Source organism: Schistocerca serialis, chromosome 4 (assembly GCF_023864345.2).
Source record: "Schistocerca serialis cubense isolate TAMUIC-IGC-003099 chromosome 4, iqSchSeri2.2, whole genome shotgun sequence".
In the NCBI taxonomy this organism is placed as follows: Eukaryota; Metazoa; Arthropoda; class Insecta; order Orthoptera; family Acrididae; genus Schistocerca; species Schistocerca serialis.
Genome location: NC_064641.1, coordinates 48656526 through 48683066, shown reverse-complemented (window position 1 = coordinate 48683066; position 26541 = coordinate 48656526). Strand labels below are relative to the sequence as shown.

Genomic DNA, 26541 nt, shown 5'->3' with positions numbered 1-26541 from the left:
ACTTTCAGAGAACAAACTTATGAACTTTGTACACTCCCATATATCACTATGGATTATGTATGCCACTTGAAAAAATAAGACATCAGCTGGATGTTCACACAAGCTTTTCTGTATAGCCATATACTTCTGTATGGGCATCTTACAGAGCCCGTTTGTAAAGCTATTAATTTTTCTAGCTGTTAAACAAAATGTTAGACACCACATAAATTAAAAATTAATTTTCTTCAGAACAATCAGTACGTCCCATCATGAAATCAAACTATAGCAGAGATTAACCAAAATATATAAAAATGTCTGCGCACAATCCAGTGAGAGACGCAGACTGCAAATGTTTCTGTAGTTCTATACCATTAGATTTAATAGTCTCTATGGGGTAAGTAGTGGCCTCGTGTGGGGCAGGGAGGGGAAGGGGAAGGGCAAGGGGAACAAGCTCCAACTACTCATGTAATGCTGGCACTGTACCATATGGATTGTGCTTCGTTCTGGGCTTCTTTATAGAAATTACAGACAGATATAAGAAATGCTTTGCTGTACCATTTAAGTGGGGAATCAAGAGTACCATAAGTGATGGACCTAGCTTTATTTCATCACCTATTTTAAACAAAAAACCTACATGATAATCCTCTGCATAATGTATAGGTTGCACATGTTGCAGGGAGTGATCTGTCATGGTATACAGGAAATTTTCTGCAGCCAAGATTGCTTGGTACCTTGGCTGCAGAAGATTTCCTAATCCTCATGTAATGGCTCTAGAATGCTACACACAGTATTGGTTATATTACATTACTAAGGGTGGCAGCAGCTAAGCTAAACATTAAACCCCATTGCCACAAAGTCTTATGACGTCCACTGTTTCAAAACTATGGAGCCCATCAATAAAGGAAAGTATGACAAATTGCAATTGTTTTAAGAATGATAGTTACAACAGTTTATTGCAACACAAATGCACCAGTATCCACATCTCTGATTTGGAAACTGAAGATCGCATAAACTTCGGTGTTTTTGTCAGCTTCTATCACATATTGCTGTGTAAATAGAACCCCACGTAAAAACAAATACATAAGAATAAAAAGAAAAATTTGTGTTAATATGATCACTAAATGTACATAGTGACAAACTAATCCATGCTGGAGACACTGCACAAACAATAGACTCTCAACTTTCCAAAGTGTTGTTAACTTAAATCTAATATACTAACCTGCACCTCTCTGAAGCATGCTGCTGCTTTATCAAGGGTCAAACTGTTCCCATCCTTAAAAGCATCATCAATCATTGTCAAAAGGGCTTGTAGTTTTTCTATTTGCTGCTCCTGATCTTTTACTTTTGATTTAAGTCTATCTTTCTCCTGAGTCATAACAACCAGTTGATCTTTTGTGTAACGCAATCGACGATCATTCTGGATTATGTCCTGCATGTTGGGAAAAAACATATACTATCAGTTTCTAGAGCTCATAAAACTATGGAAGCTTATTAGCAAAGTCTTGTTAAGCTATCTGTAGGAAAATAATTTGTGTATCGGCCTCCTCTTCAGTTATAGTTTGTCATCGAGCAGATCATACCAACTACACTACCGAAGAAAGTTCTGTTTAGTTTACAAAGTAGTGATACACAACAAAAGAAAAGCCATAAATAAACATAGAAAATGATATCCACATAATATAAAGAAAATTATCCACGCAATATAAACTGCAGAATTAGAATCATACGATTTCTCCATTGGAATAACACATTTAAAGCCATGAGTCTGTGTCAGAGGACTCTCATGTGACTACAACAGAGAATTGTTATCCTCTTCTATTCTATACTACACACTTATAATACTTAGGGACCGGAAAACATAGCATCTATTTCTGGCACAATTCACATCTATTTTTTGCTCAATTAGCATCTATTTTTGTCGAAATTTGCATCTATTTTCTTTGTAAATGATCAGACACACAAATTTAAAAGGTGGCACTACATATGTTAAGACACAAATTATCATTTATTTTAAACTGACTGTTAGCAAAAGTGCTGATAGGGAACTTTCTGACTGGAATGTTTGCTTTTGCAGGAACTTCAACACCTTTTCCCTCCACAATGGCCTTTGTTTTCTTCGTTTGGCTGTATTTAAGCTTTCAAAAATGATTGTTCTGTTGAAAAGCAGCAGCATTTTCACCACCAGTTAAGTAAACATGTCTCTAATATATGGTGTTTCTGGGCATTATTTGTTCTTTTCCTGCCCAATTTGAAGATTGAAATATCTGCAGACCACTAATTTCGACCTTTTGTGGACATTCATAGCCCTACAACCCATGATTAACAACTCTACAGATAGAACTGACAAAGCACTTAGCATAGAAGCTGAAAAGAACTTATGGCACTCGATTTTAACATTAGGGGAAGAATTTTGGCACCATCAAGAAATATTACAGTCCCCCCCCCCCCCCCAAAACGCTATAACACAGAAGGCAGGCGCTATAGGCTGTTGTTGCAGGTGGCCATGGGCATAAACAGACAGAATTTTAACCGCCACAGGGGAAGGAGCTGTGCAGGGAAAAAAAAAAAACCCCTCCATTTCACTGAGCAGCAGCCTACAGCAGAACTGACACATTGACACAGGGATCACCAACCTCTTCAGGTGTTGTAAAGGCCGTAATCCTAATCTGTGATGGACCCGGATGAGTCACTTCACTTATTTCAAAAGAAGAAAAGAAAATAATGAACAATAAACAACACAAAGCATTCATGGACGGCTATCGTGAAATTGACTGTTGACGTTAGCATGGTACTGTTGACGTATTTCAGGCCCGGCCTCTAGCAGTAGTATTTAATGAACTACAGTTCAAAGCATCTGCCACCTAATTTGCCACATTAAAACTGTCTGCATTATATTGTATTTTGAGCTTTATCTGACAAACAAACGTACGTGTTTCTTTCTTAAAATGCTAGGTCCCACAGCTGAGTGCTACGTAGCATTATGTGACATGTATCTTAAACAGACCATTCAACCATACACAATTGGCATGGTGCACTGATACATCATTGCGTTCGTACACTTTTTTTTTCCCGCATTATCCTTCCAAATTGGGCTTCGCCAATAATTACTTAAATTTTCAATATTGTACATAGAAAATAAAACTATTTCAAATTATCTCTGATAAATAGCCCATCTGGATACAATTCGCTATAGAACAGCATCTATTAAGTAATTTCTCATTTTCGCCTTCTGAGGCAGAATTTTCATCTATTTTGCATTTATGGCAAAATGCAAATTTTTCTGGTCCCTAATACTTCACTGTTATTGAATCACAAAGCTCAAAAATTCATATGAAATGAACTATTCTTAGCAAAATGTAAATTCACTTGAAAAACTGTAAAATTATGAGAAGAACGATTACGGAGTACTTTTCTTCAGGAGGTGATGTCTTTTTTAGTAGTGCTGACAGAAACATAGGAACGTACCAAAAAACTCTCACAACTTTCTGAACTATTAGTTTCTTTTCCTGGGAGGAAAGAGGGCAGGATTGGAGATAGTCAGAACGGCAGGGCAGGTACCTCATATCAGAAGATTAGAGGGACCTATCTTCTGTTAGGATAACAGGAGACAAAGACCATTGGTACTCATACATGTGTCTATCGACAGCTACAAGAATTTTGTCTCCTGAAGAACACTACTGACAAGCAATTAGACTCATAATTATACATAGTATTTATAGGATAAAAGGCAGTAATCTCTATGTTTGTTTATTTCTTTCATCTGTATTACTACTGCTTATTTAATGAATAATGTTTTCCTTTTTTAATTAAACTTATTTATGCTTGATGTATGCAATAAGGAAACACAAGATTATCTCACACTGAAATTTGTTAATGCATCTCCAACACCATAAGCACCAGCATCATCACCATCCCCCCTCATAATCATCAAGTCTTTAAAACACACCTTTCAGTTCCTGCCTCACATTTAGCAGACAAATTCAAAAACTTATGCACTGTATCAGTGCTCACTCACATTTGGGAACACATTTTTCATAATTACAGAAAACAGAGTTATGAAATAAATTATAATTCAGTCAAGAGACTGCATAATGTTCATGGTTTTGCTGTATTATTGCATGCAGAATATAAACAATTGTGCAGTAATAGGCAGCTTGCCCAAGACCTATGTCTTCACGGTAATTAGTACAGGACAAATACAGAGGTGCTGAAATGGAACTCAGAATCAAGTGACAAAATATAAAACAAGCATGATGGGAAGGAGAAAGGATTAAAATATGTACAATCTAAAAGCAATGATTAATTGTAAAATGGAAGAGCCACAAAAATACTTGAAGACGAATGCACTTGGTAACAACACAGGAAGGAGTAATGAAAATTCCGAAAAGACAAAACTAAAGTGCAACATGAGTACAGGTACACACCATTCGCACTCCTTGCAAGAATTAAACTGTAGAGTTCCTCATTTGTTGTAGACTCATTTCTTCAGGTCTGCTCTCAAACTAAAATCCTTCCTCTAATTGAGAGAGGAACATGTAAAAACTGTGTCTCATCTGTACCTAAGTTCAATATGCCTGCCTCGAAAGTATTTGACATTGGTCTAGCAAAAGAAGGTTATTTCTTTAATTAATTAAATACTTGATTTTCTTCGAAGTACACACTTTGTGTATCATCTCACTCACCTCAAGAATAGCTAACACCAGAATAAAAACTTACAAGGCTTTTCCAGGCTATGTTGTTAGTAGCACTGCAATATTTTCTTACAGCTTTCAAAATTAGATACTTATACAGCTGTTTTGTTCACTGAGAACATCCAGGAACAACAAAATCCCACATCATGAAAGCAGGGATCTAGCAAGCTGTGTAGCATCATACCTAGTCAGGCAGGTGTACTGAATTAAATGGGGTACAGTTGCTAAATCCATGAGACCCTACAGTTTTATCTGCATAATGAATGGTTTATTGCAGTACTCCTTGTGAATCACCTGGTTTATTAGTGCAGCTCTGAACAGTTTGTCGTCTTCTGAACATTGAGAGCTTCTGTCGGGGCAACAAAAAGGTTGAATGCCTATAAATGACATTCATGTCCCATCAGCAGGCTTCACCAATATGGTGTCAACACAGAATTATGTCCATTCTACTGAAACCTGCTTAGGCACATATGTTTCCATTGACAACGAGCTGATTCCGAAGTCAGCATGACCATTCAAAGTCCACAATGACAAATGCACTTTCTCAACAGCAGCAATGTTTTGACTAGTTGATGATCTTCCAGAATGATAGTCACCCTAAACAGATAACCAATTTTCTTTGAAATTTTTGGTCTACTAACTGCGCAACACTCATTGTATCACACTGCCAATAGCTCTGTGAATATTTCTCTGTGGGTCCCTAAGTAATACAAAGAACTTGATGCAGTATCAGAAGAGAGAGAGAGAGAGAGAGAGAGAGAGAGAGAGAACACGGTACTATGTAAAAACAAAATTAAGCAACCATATAAAAATCATCGGCATCCAAATATGCCTGTACACAGACATTATTACTGCCATGTCTGGTTTTACTGCCATGTCTGGTTTAGCACTAGCATACAAATAGAACTTCACAATTTCAAATCATAAGATTCCTATCATTCTAACAAGTAATATGCCAGCACAATAATCAATATTTTGTGAAAACTCTGTTTTTATTTTAATTTTTTTGGATGCTCAATGCTGTGGTTATCAGCACATAAGAAGATTAGAAGAGCAGCCACCACTGGAAAAGCGAGTAGTAGCCTTGTAAAATAGCCAAGAAAGAAAAGCGGCTATGTATGATTTTGTTTAGTAACTTTACAATACAACTGATTTATTACATGTATTATAAAAGTCATGTTCCCAGAGTCATTAAAAGTACTTGAGCAGGCAATTGCTTGAGAGAGGCTCAAGTTGTATACTAACTGTAAATTTTGTTGCATTAAATAAATATAATATTAATGTTGATAGTCATACATGTATAATCTTGTGAAATACGAAAGTTGGTGGGAGATGGTCTGAAGAAACGGGCTTCCAGGTTCCAATTAGTGTGAGGTATCAGATTCTTGAATAAAATAAAGGTGCATGGAATTAATAATTGGATTTCAGAAATTGGAAAATGCTGTAGTGAACCTGGACAATGAAAAGGCAAGCACTTAAGGGTGAGAGGTTTTATGAAATGGACCAATGGAAATGAAGATCACATTATGTATTTAAGAAAAGCAACAGACAGATGAAGAAACTGAAAATTTCAGGGAGAGGATGTCAACCAATCACGGAATTACAGAAAATTATAGCTCGCATCTCAATGATAACACCACAGAGAACTAGAAGCTGAAAGCAATGAAACAATGAATACCTGAAGTCACCAGATGCCAGAAGCATTAATCAACTATCTCACAGTTATGGCTCCCTTGTCTTGTGGCTCTGTAATATGCCTATCAGATAGTATTCAGATTATACTTTCTTTGCTGGTTGTCTTACCTATCAGAAGGTAAATAATAAGTTCAGTTTATGCAATTTTAAAAATTTTTTACAGTGTCATAAATTCCTGTTTTCCAACCATTAGCACACAACATTTACATGTTTTTCAATATGCTAGATCTTATAGTTTATTTCAATTCCATTTCATGTTTCTTAAATGAGTAAGAACCTATGAGTTGTTTAATCTTACCAGAAACACCTGCTTTTGCATTTTTGATGGGACTTGAAAAAAAGAAAAAAGTAAAATGTGGGAAATAACTTTTTAAGTGGCAAAACTTAGATACAGGATCTCCCCCTCCCCCTTTGTATTTTCATAGTTTGTATATGATACATGCATGTAATAGGCATCAAAATATTCGCCATGGACTTGTTTATTATCAAAAAAACAATTATCCAATTTTTTTACTATGGTTAGTTGCTGATGGAACTGAAACTGTTAATTGTCTGGGATGTAGAAAGGATCGATTTAGTTTCAGTTACCATAACCAATGTTTCTGGAAAGCCTACAACTGTGTCATTCATTATTTAAATAATGAAACACTGCTCCAGTTATGTATATTTTCAAATTTAGCGCAACACATTTTGAGAATTTATTCTCACTGCCAAGTGCAAATATTTATGTATGTTGTGTGATGTGTGGATGTGTGTGTGTGTGTGTGTGTGTGTGTGTGTGTGTGTGTGTGTGTGTGTGTCGTCTTGCATCTCTTCCACTGCAGTCATCTTTTTGAGGTCACAAGGTGTACTGTGCCTCTTCCATTACATAGAAAACCACACACACAAGCAAACCATCACTCACACTGCTTCTTTGTGAAACATCACAAAAATACTTACATAAATATTTACACTTGATAATGAGAACAAATTCTCGAAACATGTCATGCTAAGCATGAAAAAATACATAACTAATGAAAGGTTCAAGCTACTCCCATCAGCAACCATGCCAAGCAGAGTGGTAGCTGGAGACAAAGCAGGAATTGTTCGGACTTCACTGATCTAGATCTGCTGAGTAGAGCACCCTGGTGTCAAGAAACATAATCACGTAACATTTGTAAACACTTCTTAAAGGCCAATGCCATGCCAGTGCATTTTTTGTCAATTACTTCTGTTTTTTTCTCCAAGGAAACTGTCCCATAAAGCATAAATTGCTGAAAAATTGTAAAACATTGATGCATTAGAAAATTGTAAATATGTTAATGGGTGTGAATTAACACTGTGAATATTTGAAACTTGACTGGAATGATAAAAGATTTTTTAAATGGTGGGATACCGTTAATTCCGGGAACCTAAATGTGGGGTTATACTGTTTGTGACAACAATCACATTCTTTAAATAGTCCACCCATGAAAGGAAAGTATTCTACCCTGATTTTCAAAGTGATGCTCTTAATGGATGTTGCAAAAAAACTGAACTACAGCTGATGTGCATGAACTTGCAAGCGACAGTGTGAAATTCAAACTTTTTCAGCTACTTACCATTATTTTAATGAATAGCAAGAAAAACTTAACTGCTATGAAACAGATTAGACCAGTAGCTGTCAGCCACTGTTTTATAACTTGAAGATATTCACAAAAAAAGTGAGGAAGACAGCTGGAGAATTTAGGATTTTGAACCAACAGTGAATTATTGGATGATCATAGAGAAAAGATATGATACAATTATGGAAAATTATTAAAGGCAACAATTAGCACTTTAGAAGAGAAAAATAACCAGAAATGTCACAATGAATTACTGTCATCACTTCTGCTTGCAAATGCTTTATATACTTTGCGAATTTCATTCTCTTTTATTTTTCTGTTAGAACTACAATTCTCTCAAGCAACATACAATCAGTCATCCTGTACAAAGTCACAATAGAGGAAGTTTTCAAAGCAAATAGATTAGTCTTTGTTAATCACATTTCCTCAAATACACCAAGAGTGATTTGGGAAACAGTAAGAAAGCTGACTCACAATCTGCAACTTGAATTTCAAATGTGATTCTACCAATTATGGCTCCCTTGTCTTGTGGCTCTGTAATATGCCCATCAGATAGTATTCAGATTATACTTTCTTTGCTGGTTGTCTTACCTATCAGAAGGTAAATAATAAGTTCAGTTTTCATATTTCCTTTTGAGCAAACCAAGTAACAAAGAAGGAAAGTTCTTCAACTTACCTGTTCACACATATCCAACAGCAAATTGAGGTTGTGTTGGAGCTCAGGCAAAGCAAAATTTGTAAATGCCTTGTCTTTTCGTACCTCCAGTTCTTCTGATGGCCTCTGCTGGCCGGCAATTGCATGGTAGCCTGTTAGCACCCTCTGCTGTGGTCCGGTCATATCGATCACTTTCACCTTGCTGAATTGACTGTAAGAGAAAAATATTGTTATAAGTACAAATTGCATAAGTGAACACAAACTGCTAGAAAATATTACCAGAACTATGTAGCACTACCATTAAAAATGTTGAAAGAAAGAAATAAAGTAAAAAACTGAATTATTTCTGTAACTAATCATAATAATGTTATATATTTTATTGAGTGAAAATGTTTTCTGGAGGAAAAGTAATCAAGTATTGCAACAACATTGTTACAAATACAAACTCTGTCACCTCTTAGATTTCATTCTTACTGAAAAAGCCAATAATCAAATAAACAAAAAAGCCCATCCCAAATACAAGGATAGAAAACAGGTGAGAACATGAACTTGGTGTCATAACATTAGCAAATATAATGTGCTGTAAATTCTGTTATTACAGCCTAATCGTCACATTAATCACCACAAGCAATGCGGAAGAATATGCACATGCTGTGGCCCAAACAACAATTATCTGTGAGTTTACAGTTCTCCTTACGAGCGATAACAAGTGCTGACCTGTAATCCTTCCTGATCGAGGGCTGGGTCTTACCCTGCTCCAATACATCGTCCACACTTTTGTAGACATAGCGGATACGCTTCTTGCTCCCAGCGTCCTTCCGCCTCCACTGTGAGAGCTTCTCCCCAAACTCTCTTTCTTCTTCCTCTTCCGAATCAACGACCTCAATAGATTGCTGTTGGTTCTTCCCTTTCTCTGGTCCATACGCACCTATTAAAAAAAAAAAATGTTGAGACAATCTCTCTTTGCTTCAGACAGACTGGACTGGAGCTGCTATTACGACTAGCTAAACTTTATAAAAAAACGAGTGTGTGAGTGTGTGTGTGTGTGTGTGTGTGTGTGTGTGTGTGTGTGTGCACGTGCACATGTGTGCATTAATTTTACAACATAAAGAATGTTACACGATTGTTTCAAATAAAGAAACATGTCACATCCTTTAACTGTGGTCAGGTAGGAGCATAAGTAACTAAAATGTGTCTCGTTTATGGGGCCTTTTTTTCTGTTTCAGTTGGTCAGAACAAAAGTAGGTTTAGTGTGGTAGGGAAGGGAACAGCAGTAGTGGTGACAGGATTCCACTGCATGTGGCCACCATATGGTAGGAGAGGTGTAGAACAGGTGAACCCTACTCACCACCAGAACTTGTAAGTTACAGCTAGTGAATCTGTAAATGATCATATTAACAGGTTATGCCAATACGACAAATATTTTGATAAGTCAGTAGTCTCTGATTAGAGTACGGAACAAGAAAATCAGTGTATAGGAAACTGAGACAGCCACTCCCAAGTGTGAGAATACATAGAAAGCCAGTAGTCTGTGTGCTGACAAGAGTTTGACACACACACACACACACACACACACACACACACACACACACACACACAAGATGCAATAGTGCCAGTCTATCTCACATGATTTTAAAGAAACTATTCAGTAAAGAAAAATTATTCTTTTGCACTTTATAGTGTCATTCATCAGCTTCTGGTGAACTGCTAGTTTTTTAATAATGATCATAGCTATTGCATATTTCAAAATTAAGTAATCCACAGCATGAAATTCGAGTAGTTTGCAATGCAAAATAGGTCATACACGGCTGTGTACAAAATGTCTCTAACATTTTATTTAAACTTGGGAGGAGATCTGTATCTATCACCAATCCTGCCACCTACAATTATTTAAACTTGGGAGGAGATCTGTATCTATCACCACTCCTGCCACCTATAAATTAGCTGTACATCTCACCAAAGATAAGTTGTCACTAATTATTACTTTATTACACTTTAAACATGTGGTAGTACTTTTTAGTTCACTGTAAAGCTTGGGACAGGTGTGATAAATGTGAATGCTGCCATTGGTTAGTTAGTACAGGAGAAACATGTCTGGACTGTGAGATGAGGTTTCACTGGAAAGCCAGTAAAGTGTCAGATGAGCCTCTCCCACAGCGATGTAGATTATGTAGTTGAGACAAGAGAATCGTTGAGCAGGGGAGAAAAGTTTTTGACCTTCATGTATAACTGAAAAGGGTGTATTTTGAATTAAATAGGTTGAATGGGGAAAGAGACAATGGGAGCTGGTAAATAGTAACAATTAACAGGCAAAAGGAGAAAACCTCAGACATTATACTTCAAATGGTTAACAATCAGTTTGACTTGTCACCTGAAATAGAAGAGCCTCAACCAAAGTAGAGTGAAGCAGAGTCATAGGAAGAACTTTAAGCCTAGGTTTGTAGAAAAGTCAAGTACAAAGAAAAAGATTTCTGCTACTATGCAGTTGTTACAAAGTGGTGCAGGCCGAATGCTACGGAAAACCTCGGTGTAGAATAACAGGCCACAAGCACTGTGAAACCTACTGCCAAGTTTAGCCAGGTGACAGAGATTTTGATGGAGAGGATCAGGTACTCATAGCAAGAGCAGGAGACAGCCTGGCTGGCAACTTACAATATAGCATTAAAGGTGACCTGAAGGAAGACAGGAACAGCAACAGCAGACACTCATGCGGGGTTTGTGGAGGTTTTACAAGTGCCATGGCTGCGGCTGTCAGCTGTATCAGCAGAGAACTGAGTGGATTGCCTCATATCCATCCCATTACTGTTGCTGCAATTGGGAGATGGGGATACATAAATAATGGAGGGGGAGGACAGATTATCTGAGCATCTTGCAGAAAGTGCAAGGGTGGCCACAAGCACACAATGCAAAATTACTGTGATTATTGGAGCCAAAGGGGCACATTTTTTTTAGGTTTGAGTCAGGTTACAGACAGACAGTACTGAAAGACATTAAAGCAGAACAGACCCACAATGAATGCAAGAGTTCCCAGGAAACTAAATTTAATGTTTCATCAGTACATTAGGGTGTCGGAAATCAAGAAAGATGAGCTTCTTGTATGCCTAGCAGATGTGGAAAATTCTGAGGTAATAGATATTCTGCACCTCTCTGAACATCATGTAACCACACCAATGGAGAAGTTAAATATAAGAGATTTCAGATTTGCATCATTTGTGTATATGTAGTCAACATGGAAAAAGGAGTTGTAATGTATGTAAAAGATGGACATAAAGTCAGCATTATATAGAAACAAAACGTTTTTGTGCAGATCAGAACCTAGAGGGATGTGCTTGAGAGTTGTTACTACAGAATGCTTCTCTGGTAATTGTAAAATACTACAGATCCTCTGAAGGAAACTTTCAGCTACTTATAAGAAATGTAGATGCATTATTGAACTATGTGTCAGGCAAGAAGATGAACTGTGTCAGGCAAGAAGAAACAGTCAATAACTTGTGGAGATTTCAATGAAGACTTCTTAAAAGATATGAACAGGAAAAATGAACTAGAATCTTTATTTGTGTGTTGCAATCTAATTTCAGCAGTCAGTCTGTCAACTCGTGTGTAGCAAGACAGTAAGACACTGACTGATAACATTTTTATAATGGGGTGCTTAAGCTGAAACAACTGATTTGTATCCAACTGTTATTGGATTGGTGCAAATTAACAAAAATAAACAATATAGCACCTTACAGCCCTGTACAGGTTCATGCCAAGCAGTGGGGCTTTATACTAAGAATAGGATACAATGTTTTACGAGAAAGTTGAAAGAGATAGTATGAGACTAAGTGTATGTAGAAAGAGATGCTAATGTCAATTCAATTTATTACATAATAAATTTGTGTCAATATTTGAAAACTGCTTTCCTAAAGGGTTATCCATAAGCATTAAAAAAAGCAAGCCATGGATAACCAGGGGATTTAAAATCTCATGTAAGAAGAAGAGGCAAATTTAGGTAAAGGTCAGCATAAGTCAAGATCAAACATTACTTGCATACAACAAAAAATACTGTAATATTTTAAGGGAAGTCATTAATATGTCAAGAAGAATGTATATTGTATCATAAATTAATAATGTGGATAGTAAGATCAAAAGTATGTGAAATATTGTTAAATGGGAGACAGAACAGCCAGTCAGTATATAAGTTACCACAACAATTAAAGTAACTGACAATGTCGTGACCGATAATTCACAAGTTGTGAGTGCTTTTAATGATCACTTTCTAAATGTAGCAGTTTGAATAAGATTAAATGATCACGAGAGTCTAGTATCCTTTCAGAACAACTTATTGCCTAGATTGCAAGTTTTGCTACACAGATAACTAATTTTTGCCACTTCAACGGCCATCTTCAAATGTGACAATGTTTACACAAAATACAGGTCAATACATCTTATCCTAATCAAAAATGTTGTTATATAATTAAGTAGAATATTCAACCTATACAATAATATCACTGCTGTTGAGTAACTAATTGCATGTTTGTGTTCAACACACAAAAAATATAATAATTTACCGAATTGATCCAAAGTCGTTATTAACATTACACAATTGTGCTACATGTACATTATCTTCCCATAATCCCAGAACTTGCAACATAAACTGAAGAGCCGAAGAAACTGGTACACCTGCCCAATATCGTATAGGGCCCCTGCGAGCACGCAGGGTGCCACAATACGATGTGGCATGCACTTGATTAATATCTGAAGTAGGGCTAGAGGGAACTGACACCATGAATCCTGCAGGGCTGTCCATAAATCAGTAAGAGTACTTCTGAATAGCACATTGCAAGGCATCCCAGATATGCTCAATAATGTTCATGTCTGGGGAGTTTGGTGGCCAGTGGAAGTGTTTAAACTCAGAAGAGTGTTCCTGGGGCCACTCTGTAGCAATTCGAGACGTGTGGGGCATTGCATTGTCCCGCTGGAATTGTTCAAGGCTGTTGGGATGCACAATGGACATGAATGGATGTAGGTGATCAGACAGGATACTTACATATGTGTCACCTGTGAGAGTCGTATCTAGACGTATCAGAGGTCCCACATCATTCCAACTGTAAATGCCCACACCATTACAGAGCCTCCACCACCTTGAACAGTCCCCTGCTGACATGCAGAGTCCATTGATTCATGAGGTTGTCTCCGTACCCTTTCATGTCCATCCACTCAATACAATTTGAAATGGGACTCGTCCGACCAGGCAACATGTTTCCAGTCCTCAATAGTACAGTGTTGGTACTGATGGGCCTAGGAGAGGCGTAAAGCTTTGTGTCATGCAGTTATCAAGGGTACATGAGTGGGCCTTCTGCCCCAAAAGCCTATATCGACGATGTTTTGTTGAATGGTTCGCACGGTGACACTTGCTGATGACCCAGCATTGAAATCTCCAGCAATTTGCGGAAGGCTTGCACTTCTGTCACATTGAACCATTCCCTTCAGTCATTGTCGATCCTGTTCTTAGAGGATCTTTTTCCTGCCACAGCAATGTCGGAGGTTTGATGTTTTACTGGATTCCTGATATTCACGGTACACTCATGGAATGGTCAAATGGAAAAATCCCCACTTCACTGCTACCTCGGAGTTACTGTGTCCCATCGCTCATGCACCAACTGTAACACCACGTTCAAACCCAAATCTTGATAATCTGCCACTGTAGCAGCGGCAACCGATCTTACACAGGTATTTCTGATCACAGCGCCTTATTCTGCCTGTTTACGTATCTCCGTATTTGAATACACATGCCTATATCAGTTTCTTTAGCACTTCAGTGTATTAGACTCTGTATAGAGTACTTTCACAGAGTGCACAAAAAGGGTGCAGAAACCCATGTGTATGCTGATCTTACTCTTTCTGAGGTAATAAACATAAGGAATATAACATGCCATCCTGCATGACATGGCAACCAGTTGAAGTTGTCCTTCTGAAGGAAACAGGCAAACTAACTGCTGCAAGTCATTTGGACCTTAAGTCTTAGTTATTGTCACCAGGTAGCAGTATAGTATGAGACATCTAACATGAGAAGTTACAACACTGCATATTCCATTATAAATAAAATAAAATACATCAGTTACCTAAAATTTATTAGTAGACATATGTATGTCATACATAACAGTGTATAACACAACATAATAGAACTGTTACACACATTAAAATACGTATGACATAAGCTGCACTGATATTTAAGGCACAAGATTCAAGCCCATTTATCGAAATTTGTTATACAAAAACACCAAGCTCGCTTTGAGCTGGTTGGTTGGATAAATAAAGGGACCAAACTACAAGGTCATCAGTCCCTGTTTCCTTGAACAGACAGGTCTACTGTACATTAGAAATGGCCTACCGTGTAAACCCCGGAGAAGAAAACCCAAGGTCCGCCTAAGGTCAACGATGGCTTGATAAGGGAAAACAGGGCACGAGAAGCAAAGAGAAACATAAGTCGAACATACCACAGGAGAGGATGTAAGGTGGGGCGGGGGGGTTAAATGAGCATGTAACGTGTGAGGGCCAGGGTTGACCCACTCATCCACAGCCCAGTCTGGGCAGAGGAGGCAACAGTGTGTTCAGCCAATTCCTTAATGGGCCAATAAGGTTACGCAGCCTTCCATTAAAGAGAGTGGTAAAAGCCCATTTCACGAATGAAATGTAAAACTACGTCAATTGCTGAAGCATTGTCTCCTAATACCAGGTGCAGTGAGTCAGGTAGATTGAGAGTCCATCGCAGGTTGGCAAGGTTGCGACAGTCCAGCAAAATGTGGACCTCTGTCAAATGGTAACCACAACAAAAATGGGGTGGGTCCTCACGACCAAGGAGATGACCACAAGGCAGCCAGGTATAGCCGATCCAGAGCCGGCAAAGGACAGTAGAGCCCTTGTGAGAAGCCGCGTGGAGGACCTCCACAGATTCGTAGTCTCCTTTATCATCCATAGTTTATTTGGTGAAGTCAAGAGTGCACCAGTCCCCATTCCAGATTACTAAAACTTGACAGCCCAATACTGACTGAAGGTCTGTTTGCGAAATACTGATCTCAAAGAGTAGGCTTACTGGTAGCCAGTTTGACTAAGCTATCAGTGAGTTCATTCCCCGGGATAACAATGGTCTGGGGTTCAGACGAAGGTCACCGAGCATCCACATTGTTCAAGAGCATACAGAGAAATCCTGGGTAGCCACCACCAGGGTATAGCAAAGATAACACTGGTTTAGAGCTTGTGAACTGCTCAAGGAGTCACTGCAGATGAGAAACGACTCACTGGTGCAGGAACAGATATGCTCACGAACATAAGAGATGGCTACCACCTCTGCATTGAAAACACTACAGCCATTCAGTAAAGAGCAGTGTTTAGTATGCCCCACATGGATACTCATTAAAGCCTACGTGACCAGCAACCATCAGGCCATCAGTATAGACTAACTTCTGAATCCCGGGATGTACCAAAGATGGAGAAAAATTGGTGGCGGAGGGCCTCAGTCTGAACAGTCTTTCAGACCTTGTGAGAAGTCAAGATGAAGCTGTACCCAAAGGATGTGCCAAGGAGGTGTACATGAGTGGAACCAGAGGAGAGGTGGTAGAGGAACAACTGGAGTTCAGAGAGGAGGGACTGGATGCAGATTGCATCCAGTAATCCCTGCTCTGAGCCACTGTAGGAGATGGATTTCTGTGTTTGGAAAGAGACGACTGTAGTTTGGATGCTTAGGGGAGCTGCAAATGCGTGTAGCATACTTGACAAGCTGTTGTTGTGCTTGGTCTGCAATGGAGGGACCCAACCGTTCACTGGGCTAGTTCGAAAGGCACAAGTTAAACCCTACAGTGGTGTATTGGATCCAGTACCCACAATGCTGATAGTGATGGCGAAACATATGCCAGGCTCCCATAATCAAAACACGACTGTATCAGGGCTTTGGAAAGCTGCAGAATGGTAGTGTGATCTGCATCTCAGCTGGTGTTACTCAGGAAGCGATGTGTATTGCAGCCAGAACTTTCGCTTAAGCTGGCGAAGATGGGGGAATCCATGTCAACGGAGCATCAAAGACCAGTCCTAAAAAGCAACAGCTCTCTACCACACTGACTAGTTGGTCATGAGGTAAGGTTCTGGTTGTGGATGAACGGTACGACATTGACAGAAATGCATGACAAGTCTTGATGGCTGAAAGACAAGAGCCATGGGTGAGGGACCATAACTGCATCTTTTGTATGGCGTCTTGCAGTCGTCATTCAGCGATACCTACACTAGAGGAGCAATAGCAGAGGCAAAAGTCAACAGCACACAAGGAAGGTGACGCTGAGGACTCCACAGCTGCTGATAGACCATTGATGGCTACTAGAAAGGGAGGAACACTCAGTACAGAGCTCTGCAGGACTCCATTCTCTTGGATATGGGGGCAGGGGGTTACAGTGGGAAGCACCAACTCGAACACAGAAACTGTGGCGCAACAAGAAGTTCTGGATAAAAATCGGGAGTGGAGCCCTGAGGCACCTCTCATGTAAGGCAGCGAGGATGTGGTGTTGCCATGCTTTTGCAGGTCAAAGAAGATGGCTATAAGGTGTTGAGGTCAGGCAAATGCTGTTCAAATGGCAGACTCCAGGTAAACCAGATTATCTCTAGTTGAACAGCCTTGTTGGAAACCACCCTCAGACTGAGACAGAAAATCACAAGACTCGAGGAGCCAATGCAGCTGCCGGCTCACCATACATTGCAGCAACTTACGGAGGACATTGGTGAGGCTAACTGGGCGATAAGAGTCCATCCCTAGAAGGTACTTACCAAGTTTCAGCAATGGGATGACGATCCTTTCTCGCCACTGAGATGTGAACTAATTCTCTCTCCAGATACAGTTTAGGAGGGCAAGGATATGTCACTCACACTCCACCGATAGGTGCTTGATCATTTGATTGTGGATGTGGTCCGGCCCTGAGGCTGTATCACAGCAGTGGGCTAGGACACTGATGAATTCCCATTTGCTGAATGGAACATTATATGGCTCCAAGTGGTGTGTAGTGAAAGATAATTGCTTTCATTCCACCCACTGTTTTAGGACACAAAAGGTAGGTTGATAATTCTCAAACACTGATCCTCGAGCATAACATACAGCAAAATATTCAGTTACAGCATCTGGGTCAGTGTAGACAGTGTCATTCAAGGTAATACCAGGTACAACTGCAGGTGTCTGGTATCCGTAGAGACATCTGATCTTTGGAGAGGTCCTCCGTCAACAGGTGCGCTTATGTTTGAAGAGTCTGCCTATGATCTCTAATGGCCTCTGTGTTTTCTGATGACCACCACCAAGGTATTGTCTTCCGTAGGGGCAGGTCAAAGGAACATGGGATTGCTAAATCAGCTGCCAAAAGAATGCCTTCAGTTGTATTCTGGACTGCCTCATCGATACCTCCTTACGGCGTGGAGCCAAGGACGACAGCAGAGGCAAAAGCACCCCAGTCAACACTGTTGGGAGCCTGTCTGGGCAAGCGTCCAAGGGACACTGAGGAATGGACAGGAAGATTGGGAAGTGGTCACTAACACACAGATCATCATAGACTCTCCAGTGGATGGATGGAAGAAGACTGTGGCTGCAGATGAAAAGGTCAATGGCCAAGAAAGTTGTGTGTGCCACACTGAAGTGTGTGGGAGCAACAGGCACTTCACCATTGGGAGGGGGGAGGCAGGGGTGGGGTAGGGGGGGGGGGTAAAAATTACAGATGGTAATATCCTGAAATGCTCTTACCTGAACAGCCACAGCCCCCAAAGGTGTATTAAGAGGCATAAGTTCACTATATAGTGTGTACAGAACATGTGTGCAAACACAGGGGAAGTGCTTAAAAGACATAGCTCAGCCAGGTGTTGGAAAACATCACTACGATTCCACTGGAGAATAATGTTGTTGATGTACCATAAGACCACGAGGGACCCAAGGAGACAGATTATGCCATAGGGTCACCTGCCACCACTGGCTGAGGAGTTAAGGCATCAGCACACATAGGTTAAGGATTCCATTCTGTGAAGTGATCCAGGGCCTCAGGGGCCGCCAGAATCTCCACCTCGGCCACAGGAGTGAAACAGGCAAGGTCTGTGGGAGCCACAAAAATCTTCTTCTTCTTTGAGGACTTTTTCCTCTTCTTAGAGGATTTGGATGACTGAAAGGACTTCTATGAATCAGTTTCAGGTAATGATGACAACAGTGAAGCCCTGCCATTAGCAGCCTGTGGTTCTATCAGCCACTGGCTGATGTCTGGTTGTAGACCAGAAGAAGCCTTGGAAGGAAGTGTCCCAAGTGACCCCTTCCTGTCGAGAGAAGCTGGAGGAAGGTGATTTGTCTCTGGCTGGGAAGCGGGGAACAATATCCCTGGTGGGTGGAATGCAAACGATCCCAAAGTAAGTGTGGGGGGAGCAGCAAGGAGAGAGCCTCCAATCATCAGGGGGGCAGGTTTAGTCAAGCGGCCCTGAGGGTTCGTTGTAGGAGATATAACAGGCGGGAGTACCATCACAAATGGCGACAACGGCATTGTAGCTGGTTGGTTGGTTGGTTGGTTGGTTGGTTTGAAGAGTAAAGGGTCTAAACTGCAGGGTCATCAGTTCCTTTTTCCTCATTCAAACAGGTCTCAGATTAAAATTATTCCGCAAAAGAATCTGCGAAAGTAAAAAAGGTGTAAAACTAACTGGGAACCACACTGAAAGAGTAAAACAAAAGCAGCAAACCAAAAGGGGAAAACATATTTTAAAAGGGGGGAAAACAAGCGTTACAAGGTATTAAGGCAGTATAGCTGATGGCCTGGGCTGGCTGATTGCAAGAATCAAAAAGAACAAGCCAGCCACTCTGCAACACACTAAAATCTCAACACACAGATAAGGAAAAGATGAACACCAAGGCGAACAAACAGCAAAGAATGACTGAATTGTTAAAATGGAGAGAGGGTGAAGGCCTGGGAGAGAAGGCCACACACACCCTTAGATTGAATGATTAAAAAAAAACCTCTCCAATAAAACATAAAAGTAGATCAACCACTGAGGCACTGTCACCTAGCACCTAGGGAGTGAATCAGGAAGGGTAAAAGACCACCTTGTGGAGGCTACACTGGGGCAGTCCAAAATGATGTGGGCTGCTGCCAATCGAGAACTGCATCGACACTGGGATGGATCCTCACGATGGAAGAGATAACAGTGAGTCGGCAAAGAACAACAGAGTCCCTGGAGTGGCTCACATGGATGACCTCTACACTATCTCCTTTATAGCATGTAATTTATTTAGCGCATTTACACTGTGCCATTTGGTATCCCAGATGCCGAAAAGTTTATGGCATAAGGCCGGTCAGAGATCAAGTTTCATTGTGTCAATCTCCAGAGGCAGTATACCAGTAGCCTGTTTGGCCAGCCTGTCAGCAAGTTCATTTTCTGGAATTCCAATATGTCCTGGGGTCCAAATGAAGGTCACTGAATGTCTACAGTTTTTGATGGCATAAACAGTCTCCTGGATAGTCTTTACTACAGGATGGCGTAGGAAGTACTGGTCAAAAGCTTGGAGGCTGCTTAAGGAGTAACTACAGATGACGAGGGACTCACCTGTGCAGGAGCAGATACGCTCAAGAGTGCAGGAGATGGCTACCAACTCTGCAGTGAAAACACTGCAGCCATCCAGCAAGGAGCACTGTGCAGTATAGCCAGCATGAGCGTAAGCGAATCCAAAGTGATCATCGAGCATCGATGTAGACTACTACTGAGCCCTGGAACTCACCAAGAATAGAGAAGGATTGGTGGTGGAAGGCTGCAGGAGGAATTGTCTTTTGGGTCTTGCGATAGACAGAGCTGAGGCCGAGACACGGATCATGGAGATGTATCTGATGGACCCAGAGGAAATGTGGTAGAGGGGAAGACTCAAGTTCAATGAGAAGGGACCGGACACAGACAGCAATCGTAATCCCTGATCTGGGCCGCCACTGTGAAAGTTGATTCGCTGTATTAGGGGAAAGGAGACAGTAATCTGGATGTTGAGGCGAGCTGCGAATGTACAAGTCATAATTTGCAAGCAGTTGCTGTTGCCTGATCCGCAATGGAGGAACCCCGGTTTCCATGAGTACACTGTTCGCAGGGCTCCCGCTACATGTCGAACTCCACAGTGGTGAATATGGTCCAGCACCCGCAATGCTGAACTATACACAAGGCTCTCACAGTCAAAACAGGACTCTATAAGGGCTTTGTACAGCCACAACAGTGTAGAGCAATCTGTACCCAAGTTAGTGCGACTCAGGCATCGAAGAATGTTAAGATGCCTCCAGCACTTGTCCTTAAGCTGACAAAGATGGGAAAGCCAAATTAAGCAGATGGCGAAAACTACTCCTAAAAAGTGATAAGTCTCCTCTACGTTAAGCAGATGGTCATCAAGGTAAAGTTCTGGATGTAGGTGGACAGTACGATGATGACAGAAGTGCATGATGTAAGTCTTGGTGCCCGAAAACTGAAAGCCGTGGGTAAGGGCCCATGACTGCCTTTCATATAGCTTCCTGCCATCGATGTTTACTCACATCAACTCTAGATGAGCGAAAGGAAATACAAAAGTCATCAACATATAACAAGGGCGATACTGAGGACCCCACTGCTGCTGCGATACCATTAATGGCAATTAAAAGAGTGGGACACTCAGTACAGAGTCCTGTGGGACCCCATTCTCTTGGATATGGGGGGAACTGTATGAAGCACTGAGACGAACTCTGAAGGTGCGGAGCGACACGAAGTTCTTTATAAAAATCGAGAGCAGGCCCCAGAGGTCCCACTCGAGTAATGTAGCGAGAATGTGGTGGCACCACATGGTGTCACAGGCTTTCATCAGATTAAAAAAAATTGGCTATAAGGTGTTGACAGTGGGAAAAGGCCAGTCAAACACCAGACTCCACAAATACCAAGCTGTCAGTGGTGGAGCGACCTTGGTGAAAACTGCCTTGGGATGGAGCCAAAAGGCCCCGGGACTCAAAGAGCAAACACAACCGCTGGTTCACCATATGTTCAAGCAGCTAGCACAGAATGTTTCTGAGGCTAATAGGATGGTAGCTATCCATATTTGGCAGTTCTTACTCAGTTTAGCACTGGAACGATGACACTTTTATGCCACTGCAACAGGAACTCACCATCACTCCAGATGCGGCTGAAGACAACAAGGTAGTGTTGCTGTTAATCCGCTAACAGATGTTTAATCATTTGGTGATGGATGCGTTCTGGCCCAAGGGACGTGTCAGGACAATTGGCAAGGGCACTGAGAAATTCCCACTCACTGAATGGAGCATTATATGGCTCAGGGTGACATGTAGCAAAAGATCATTCTTCTTCCTGCTGTTTTAGGATAATACAAAAGGTGGGGTGGTAACTCTCAGATGCAGAGGTTCGAGCATAATGCTCGGCAAGATACTCTGCAATTGCGTCTGGGTCAGTATCTACAGCTCCATGTGCAGAAATTCCAGGTATTCCTGCAGGGATCATATCCATAAAGTCTCATGAACTTGGCCCAAACCTGGGAAGGAGAGGTTTGTGTACTGATGGTGGAGATGTATCATTTCCAACACTCAAGCTTCTGTTGTTTGATTAGTTGACAGACTCAGGCATGCAGCCATTTGAAGGCAATGAGGTGCTCTGGGGATGGGAGGTGCTTTTGATGTTGCAGGGCCCGCCTATAATCTCTAATGGCCATTGCAATTTCCAGCGACCACCAAGGCATTGTCTTAATGGGGGGGGGGGGGGGGGGGCAATCAAAGAAACAAGGGATTTCCAATTCAGCTGCAGTCACAATGGTAGTAGTAATGATCTGGATCACCTCATCGATGTTGCCATGAGATAGAGATCCAACAGTGCTAGCAGAGGTGAAAGTGTCCAAGTCAGTCTTGGTAAGAGCCCATCTAGGCAAGCGTCCTGGCAAGTGATGCCAGGGGAGCGACAGAAAGAGCAGAAAGGGGTCATTACCACATAAGTTGTCGTCAGTTCTCCAGTGGATAGATGATAGAAAGCCAGGACTCTATACTGAGAGATCAATGGCTGAGTATGTGCCATATGCCACACTGAAATGAGTGGCAAAGGTCGAGTCAAGTTAGTAGAGCCTCGATATCTTTACCACGGCCAGTAATCTCGGTTCCACCCCACAAAGGATTATGGATGTTAAAATCAGCCAGATGTAGTAAAGGTGGGGGAGTTGGGAAATTAGTGCAGCCAATACATGGCACAGTACTTCACCATCTGGAGGAATATAGATTTTGCACATGTTAATTCCCTGCATGTCCTCAACCTGACAGCCATAGCTTCTATAGGTGTTTGGAGGGGCACAGGTGTGCTATATACACAGGTAAGGACATCGATACAGACACCACATGACATCCTGTTACAGTCAGCACAATATTTGTAATACCCCCAATAGCCACAAAGGGTAGGGGTCCTTATTGCTAGAAACCAGGTTTCCTGAAGCACAACGCAAAAAGCAGGTGTGATACTTAAAGAGTTGTCATAACTCTGCCAGCTACGGGAAAAAACCACCACAATTTCACTGGAGGACAACACTTTCTGTAGCCTGGGAAAGCATGGAGTCACCAAGGAGGCAGTTTATGCCTCAAGATCATCTTCTGCCACCTTGCTCAGGGCTTATGGTCTGTGTGTCCATTGGTTCTTCAGCTCCTGGGATATCTATGTCCTCATGGGACACTATAATCTCAAGCTCATCCTAAGAACTAGGCCTTTAGATGTTGGAGAGCAATGGGAGAAAGAGTGACCCCAACCCACAAGGGGGCCTGAGGGCCCACTATTCGAGGTACAGCTGGCATAGTTATTGTCACCAGAAGGTTTAACATCACACCGGTTTATCACCACCTTGACCTTTGAAGTCAGCAAATCACCTTCAAAGGCCAAGATGAAGGCACCGGTAGCAGTGCTGTCGTCCTTAGGCCGACTATACAGATGCCTGACAAAGTGTACATCTTGCCACTGTAGACTGGCGCTCAACTTGTCATCGGACTGGAGGAGGAGATCTCTATGGAATATCCTTCCCTGCACTATACAGGGTGATTCACGAAGACACGCAAATATTTTAATATGTCATTCTACAAGTAAAACTAAAGAAAAAAGTTCATATAAACATAGATCCGCAAATGTTTAGTTATAGCGTTATGGCTAACTAAAGAGTTTCCCTGACATTTAGCAACTGAAGCCATCACAAAAGTGTACGAGGTTAAAGCAAAGAGCAATTTCCATTTATTTTGTTGCAATTGGTCTGATGAATCTAATAAAACATGTCTCAGTGTGTATTTGCAATAGTTTTCCAGGACATCCAGAGAAGCAAAGATTATTATCCATGTAAATTCGTTTACTTTCCATTAAGAATGTAGAAATGTTTATGTCATTGTTGGCAACCGTTAGTGAGTTGTTTCAGCCATTTCCTAACCTTGTAACGAGTTAGTTTTCTGTACTGTTCAGTGAAAGAACATAATAACAATAATGCAAATAAGTGAAACCACATAGTAACTGTTGTAGTTTGTAAATTATTTATGAAATAGGGATGCCTTTCAAATTTACGACAAAGGAATACGCCAATATGGTGTTTATTTATGGCAAATGCGATGGTAATGCTACAGCTACAGTTAATGAATGTCGCGTACATTATCCAACTCGGAGGATTCCGGATGCATGAATCATTAGCAGAGTATTTCAAATCTTACGGGAGACAGGTTCTATACCTAGCGTTTGTAATGAGTACGAGTGCTCAATATGTGAAGACGATGATGAGGGTATTATGGATGCTGTTCAACGTAGCCCAGGTATCAGTGCATGATGTATCTCTCAACGATTAGGCATTTCACAATCTAAGGTGTGGCGTACACTAAAGCACAATAATCTGTAGCCTTACCGTAAAAAAAGTGCATCACTTAAATTCAGGAAATCCTACCCTTCGCTTGGGGTTGTGAAACTGGTTAAATACTAATCAGCAGTTACACAAATAAATTGTATTTACTGATGAGGCCCAGTTTATTTGAGATGGTGTAAAAAATTTACATAACAAGCATGTATGGTCTGAAGCAAACCCACATGCAACAGTGCAACACAATTTCCAGCAGCGAGTTAGCATAAATGTGTGGTGTGATATAATCAACACACACTTTATTGGACCATTCATCTAACTGGTGGGACATACTTACAATTTCTTCAAGAAGAAATGCCCTGCTTGCTGAAAGATGTTCCACTTGCAGCGCGATTACAAATGTCATGATGGCGCCGTTACTATACATTTAAATGAACATTTTCCACAGAAATGGATTGGTCATGGTGCTACATATCTGTGGCCACCCAGATCGCCCGATTTAACACCAATGGATTTCTGTGTACAGTGATGGATGAAAGAAATAGTTTATGAGGACAAAGTCAATACACGTGCGGCATTACTTGCTCACAATATGAATGCAATTGACAAAATTATGAACAACCCTGTGAAACAAACTAGCAACAAAATCTGTTCATACATCTGCAGCTAAATGCATTGAGCTCCGTGGAGACATTTTTGAACATTTATTGTGAATGTATTGTGAAATTGTCTGTACACTGTACAGCTTCCGTAACACTGAGCTTTGTTTTTTCTGGTTTAACATGAATTCTCGAGTGCTGTGGTATTAATAAAAGCAGATTATCTGACACATTCATACAGTTTCAGTTAACATTATTACCAACATTTTTCCAAAATTAGATTCTCTACAACTCCTTTTGAAAACTTTGTGCAACTGTCTGGAATTTAGAAAACAAATTGGGCTAGTAGTTAATGAATGAAAAATTTTACAAAATTACACCTTTGCTTCTCTGGATGTTCTGGAAAACCACTGCAGACACACATCTGGGACATGTTTTATTAGATTCGCCAGACCAATAAAAACAAAACAAAAAAGAAATCATACTTTACTTTAACCTCGTACAGTTTTGCAATGGCTTCTTATTAGCGAAGTTGCTAAATTTCAGGCAAAATCTTTTATTAGCCTTAGCCCCATAACTAAACATTTATGGACCTATATTTATATGAACTTTTTTCTTTAGTTTTACTTGTAGAATGACATATTAAAATATGCAAATATCTTTGTGAATCACCCTGTACTTGACTTTTTATTGGGGGGGGATTGTGATTGAGACCGGGAGATCACCCAGCCTGCCACGGGCGAGCAATGCATGGGACTGGGCAGGAGATGCTGTTTGTATCAAAACCGATCCGTTCCTCAATTTGGATAATCACGCCACTTTCCTGAATTTGACATCTAAGTGCTCAATGAAAAACAGAGGCTTTGTTGTTAAAAAGAATTCCCCATCACACCTGGCACAAACTATGTATCAAGGGGAGTACGTCTGTCCGTAACCTTGAGCCCGGCATTCATGTAGCCCGGGAATGGAATGATTTGCGGTTGTATCTCTCAGCATTATAGTGTTCCTTACCTCACTTAGGGACTGCTGGGGCCATTCAACCACCAGCATCAGACAACTTCATCTGCTTCATTGCGGGTCATCTGCCCTGATACCACCCACTCCGATCAGGGGCTCTCCCCAAGAGCCACAGCAAAAGCCACTTGGCACGATGGCCATTGCCGGGAGTCCTTATGCCCCAAGAAGACAAGTACTTACTCCTTGGCATATATGGCGACGTTTGCCACAGTTGCTGCATATGACACTGTTATACATGCTGGATACAACTGTTCATACTACTTCAAGGCCTCTAGATAAGTAAGTTTGCCGGAAGTCTTATACTCTTGTATTTCTTCTGTTTCTAGAAAATGGTGCAAATTGTCAAGCAGGGAGAATGGTGCTTTCCACAGTTAACGCAGACCGGAGGGGGTGGGGGGCACAAGGAGCATTGCCACGCAACAGTTGTCCACAATCTCGGTAGATGAGGCTAGCATTGCTACTTAAAGATATGCCC

The 26541-nt window shown here is 40.9% G+C and overlaps 1 protein-coding gene across 2 annotated transcripts in view; it reads right to left on the bottom strand.

Moving 5' to 3' along the window:
- LOC126473782 (tuftelin-interacting protein 11) overlaps positions 1–26541 on the bottom strand; it is a 145559-nt gene that overhangs the window by 57529 nt on the left and 61489 nt on the right. For both annotated transcript variants that reach the window (XM_050101050.1, XM_050101051.1), the window contains 3 exons: positions 9321–9531; positions 8625–8814; positions 1199–1408 (listed from right to left, as the gene is read on the bottom strand). In XM_050101050.1, coding sequence (XP_049957007.1) covers positions 1199–1408; positions 8625–8814; positions 9321–9531 — 611 coding nt within the window. The remainder of the gene's footprint in view (positions 1–1198; positions 1409–8624; positions 8815–9320; positions 9532–26541) is intronic.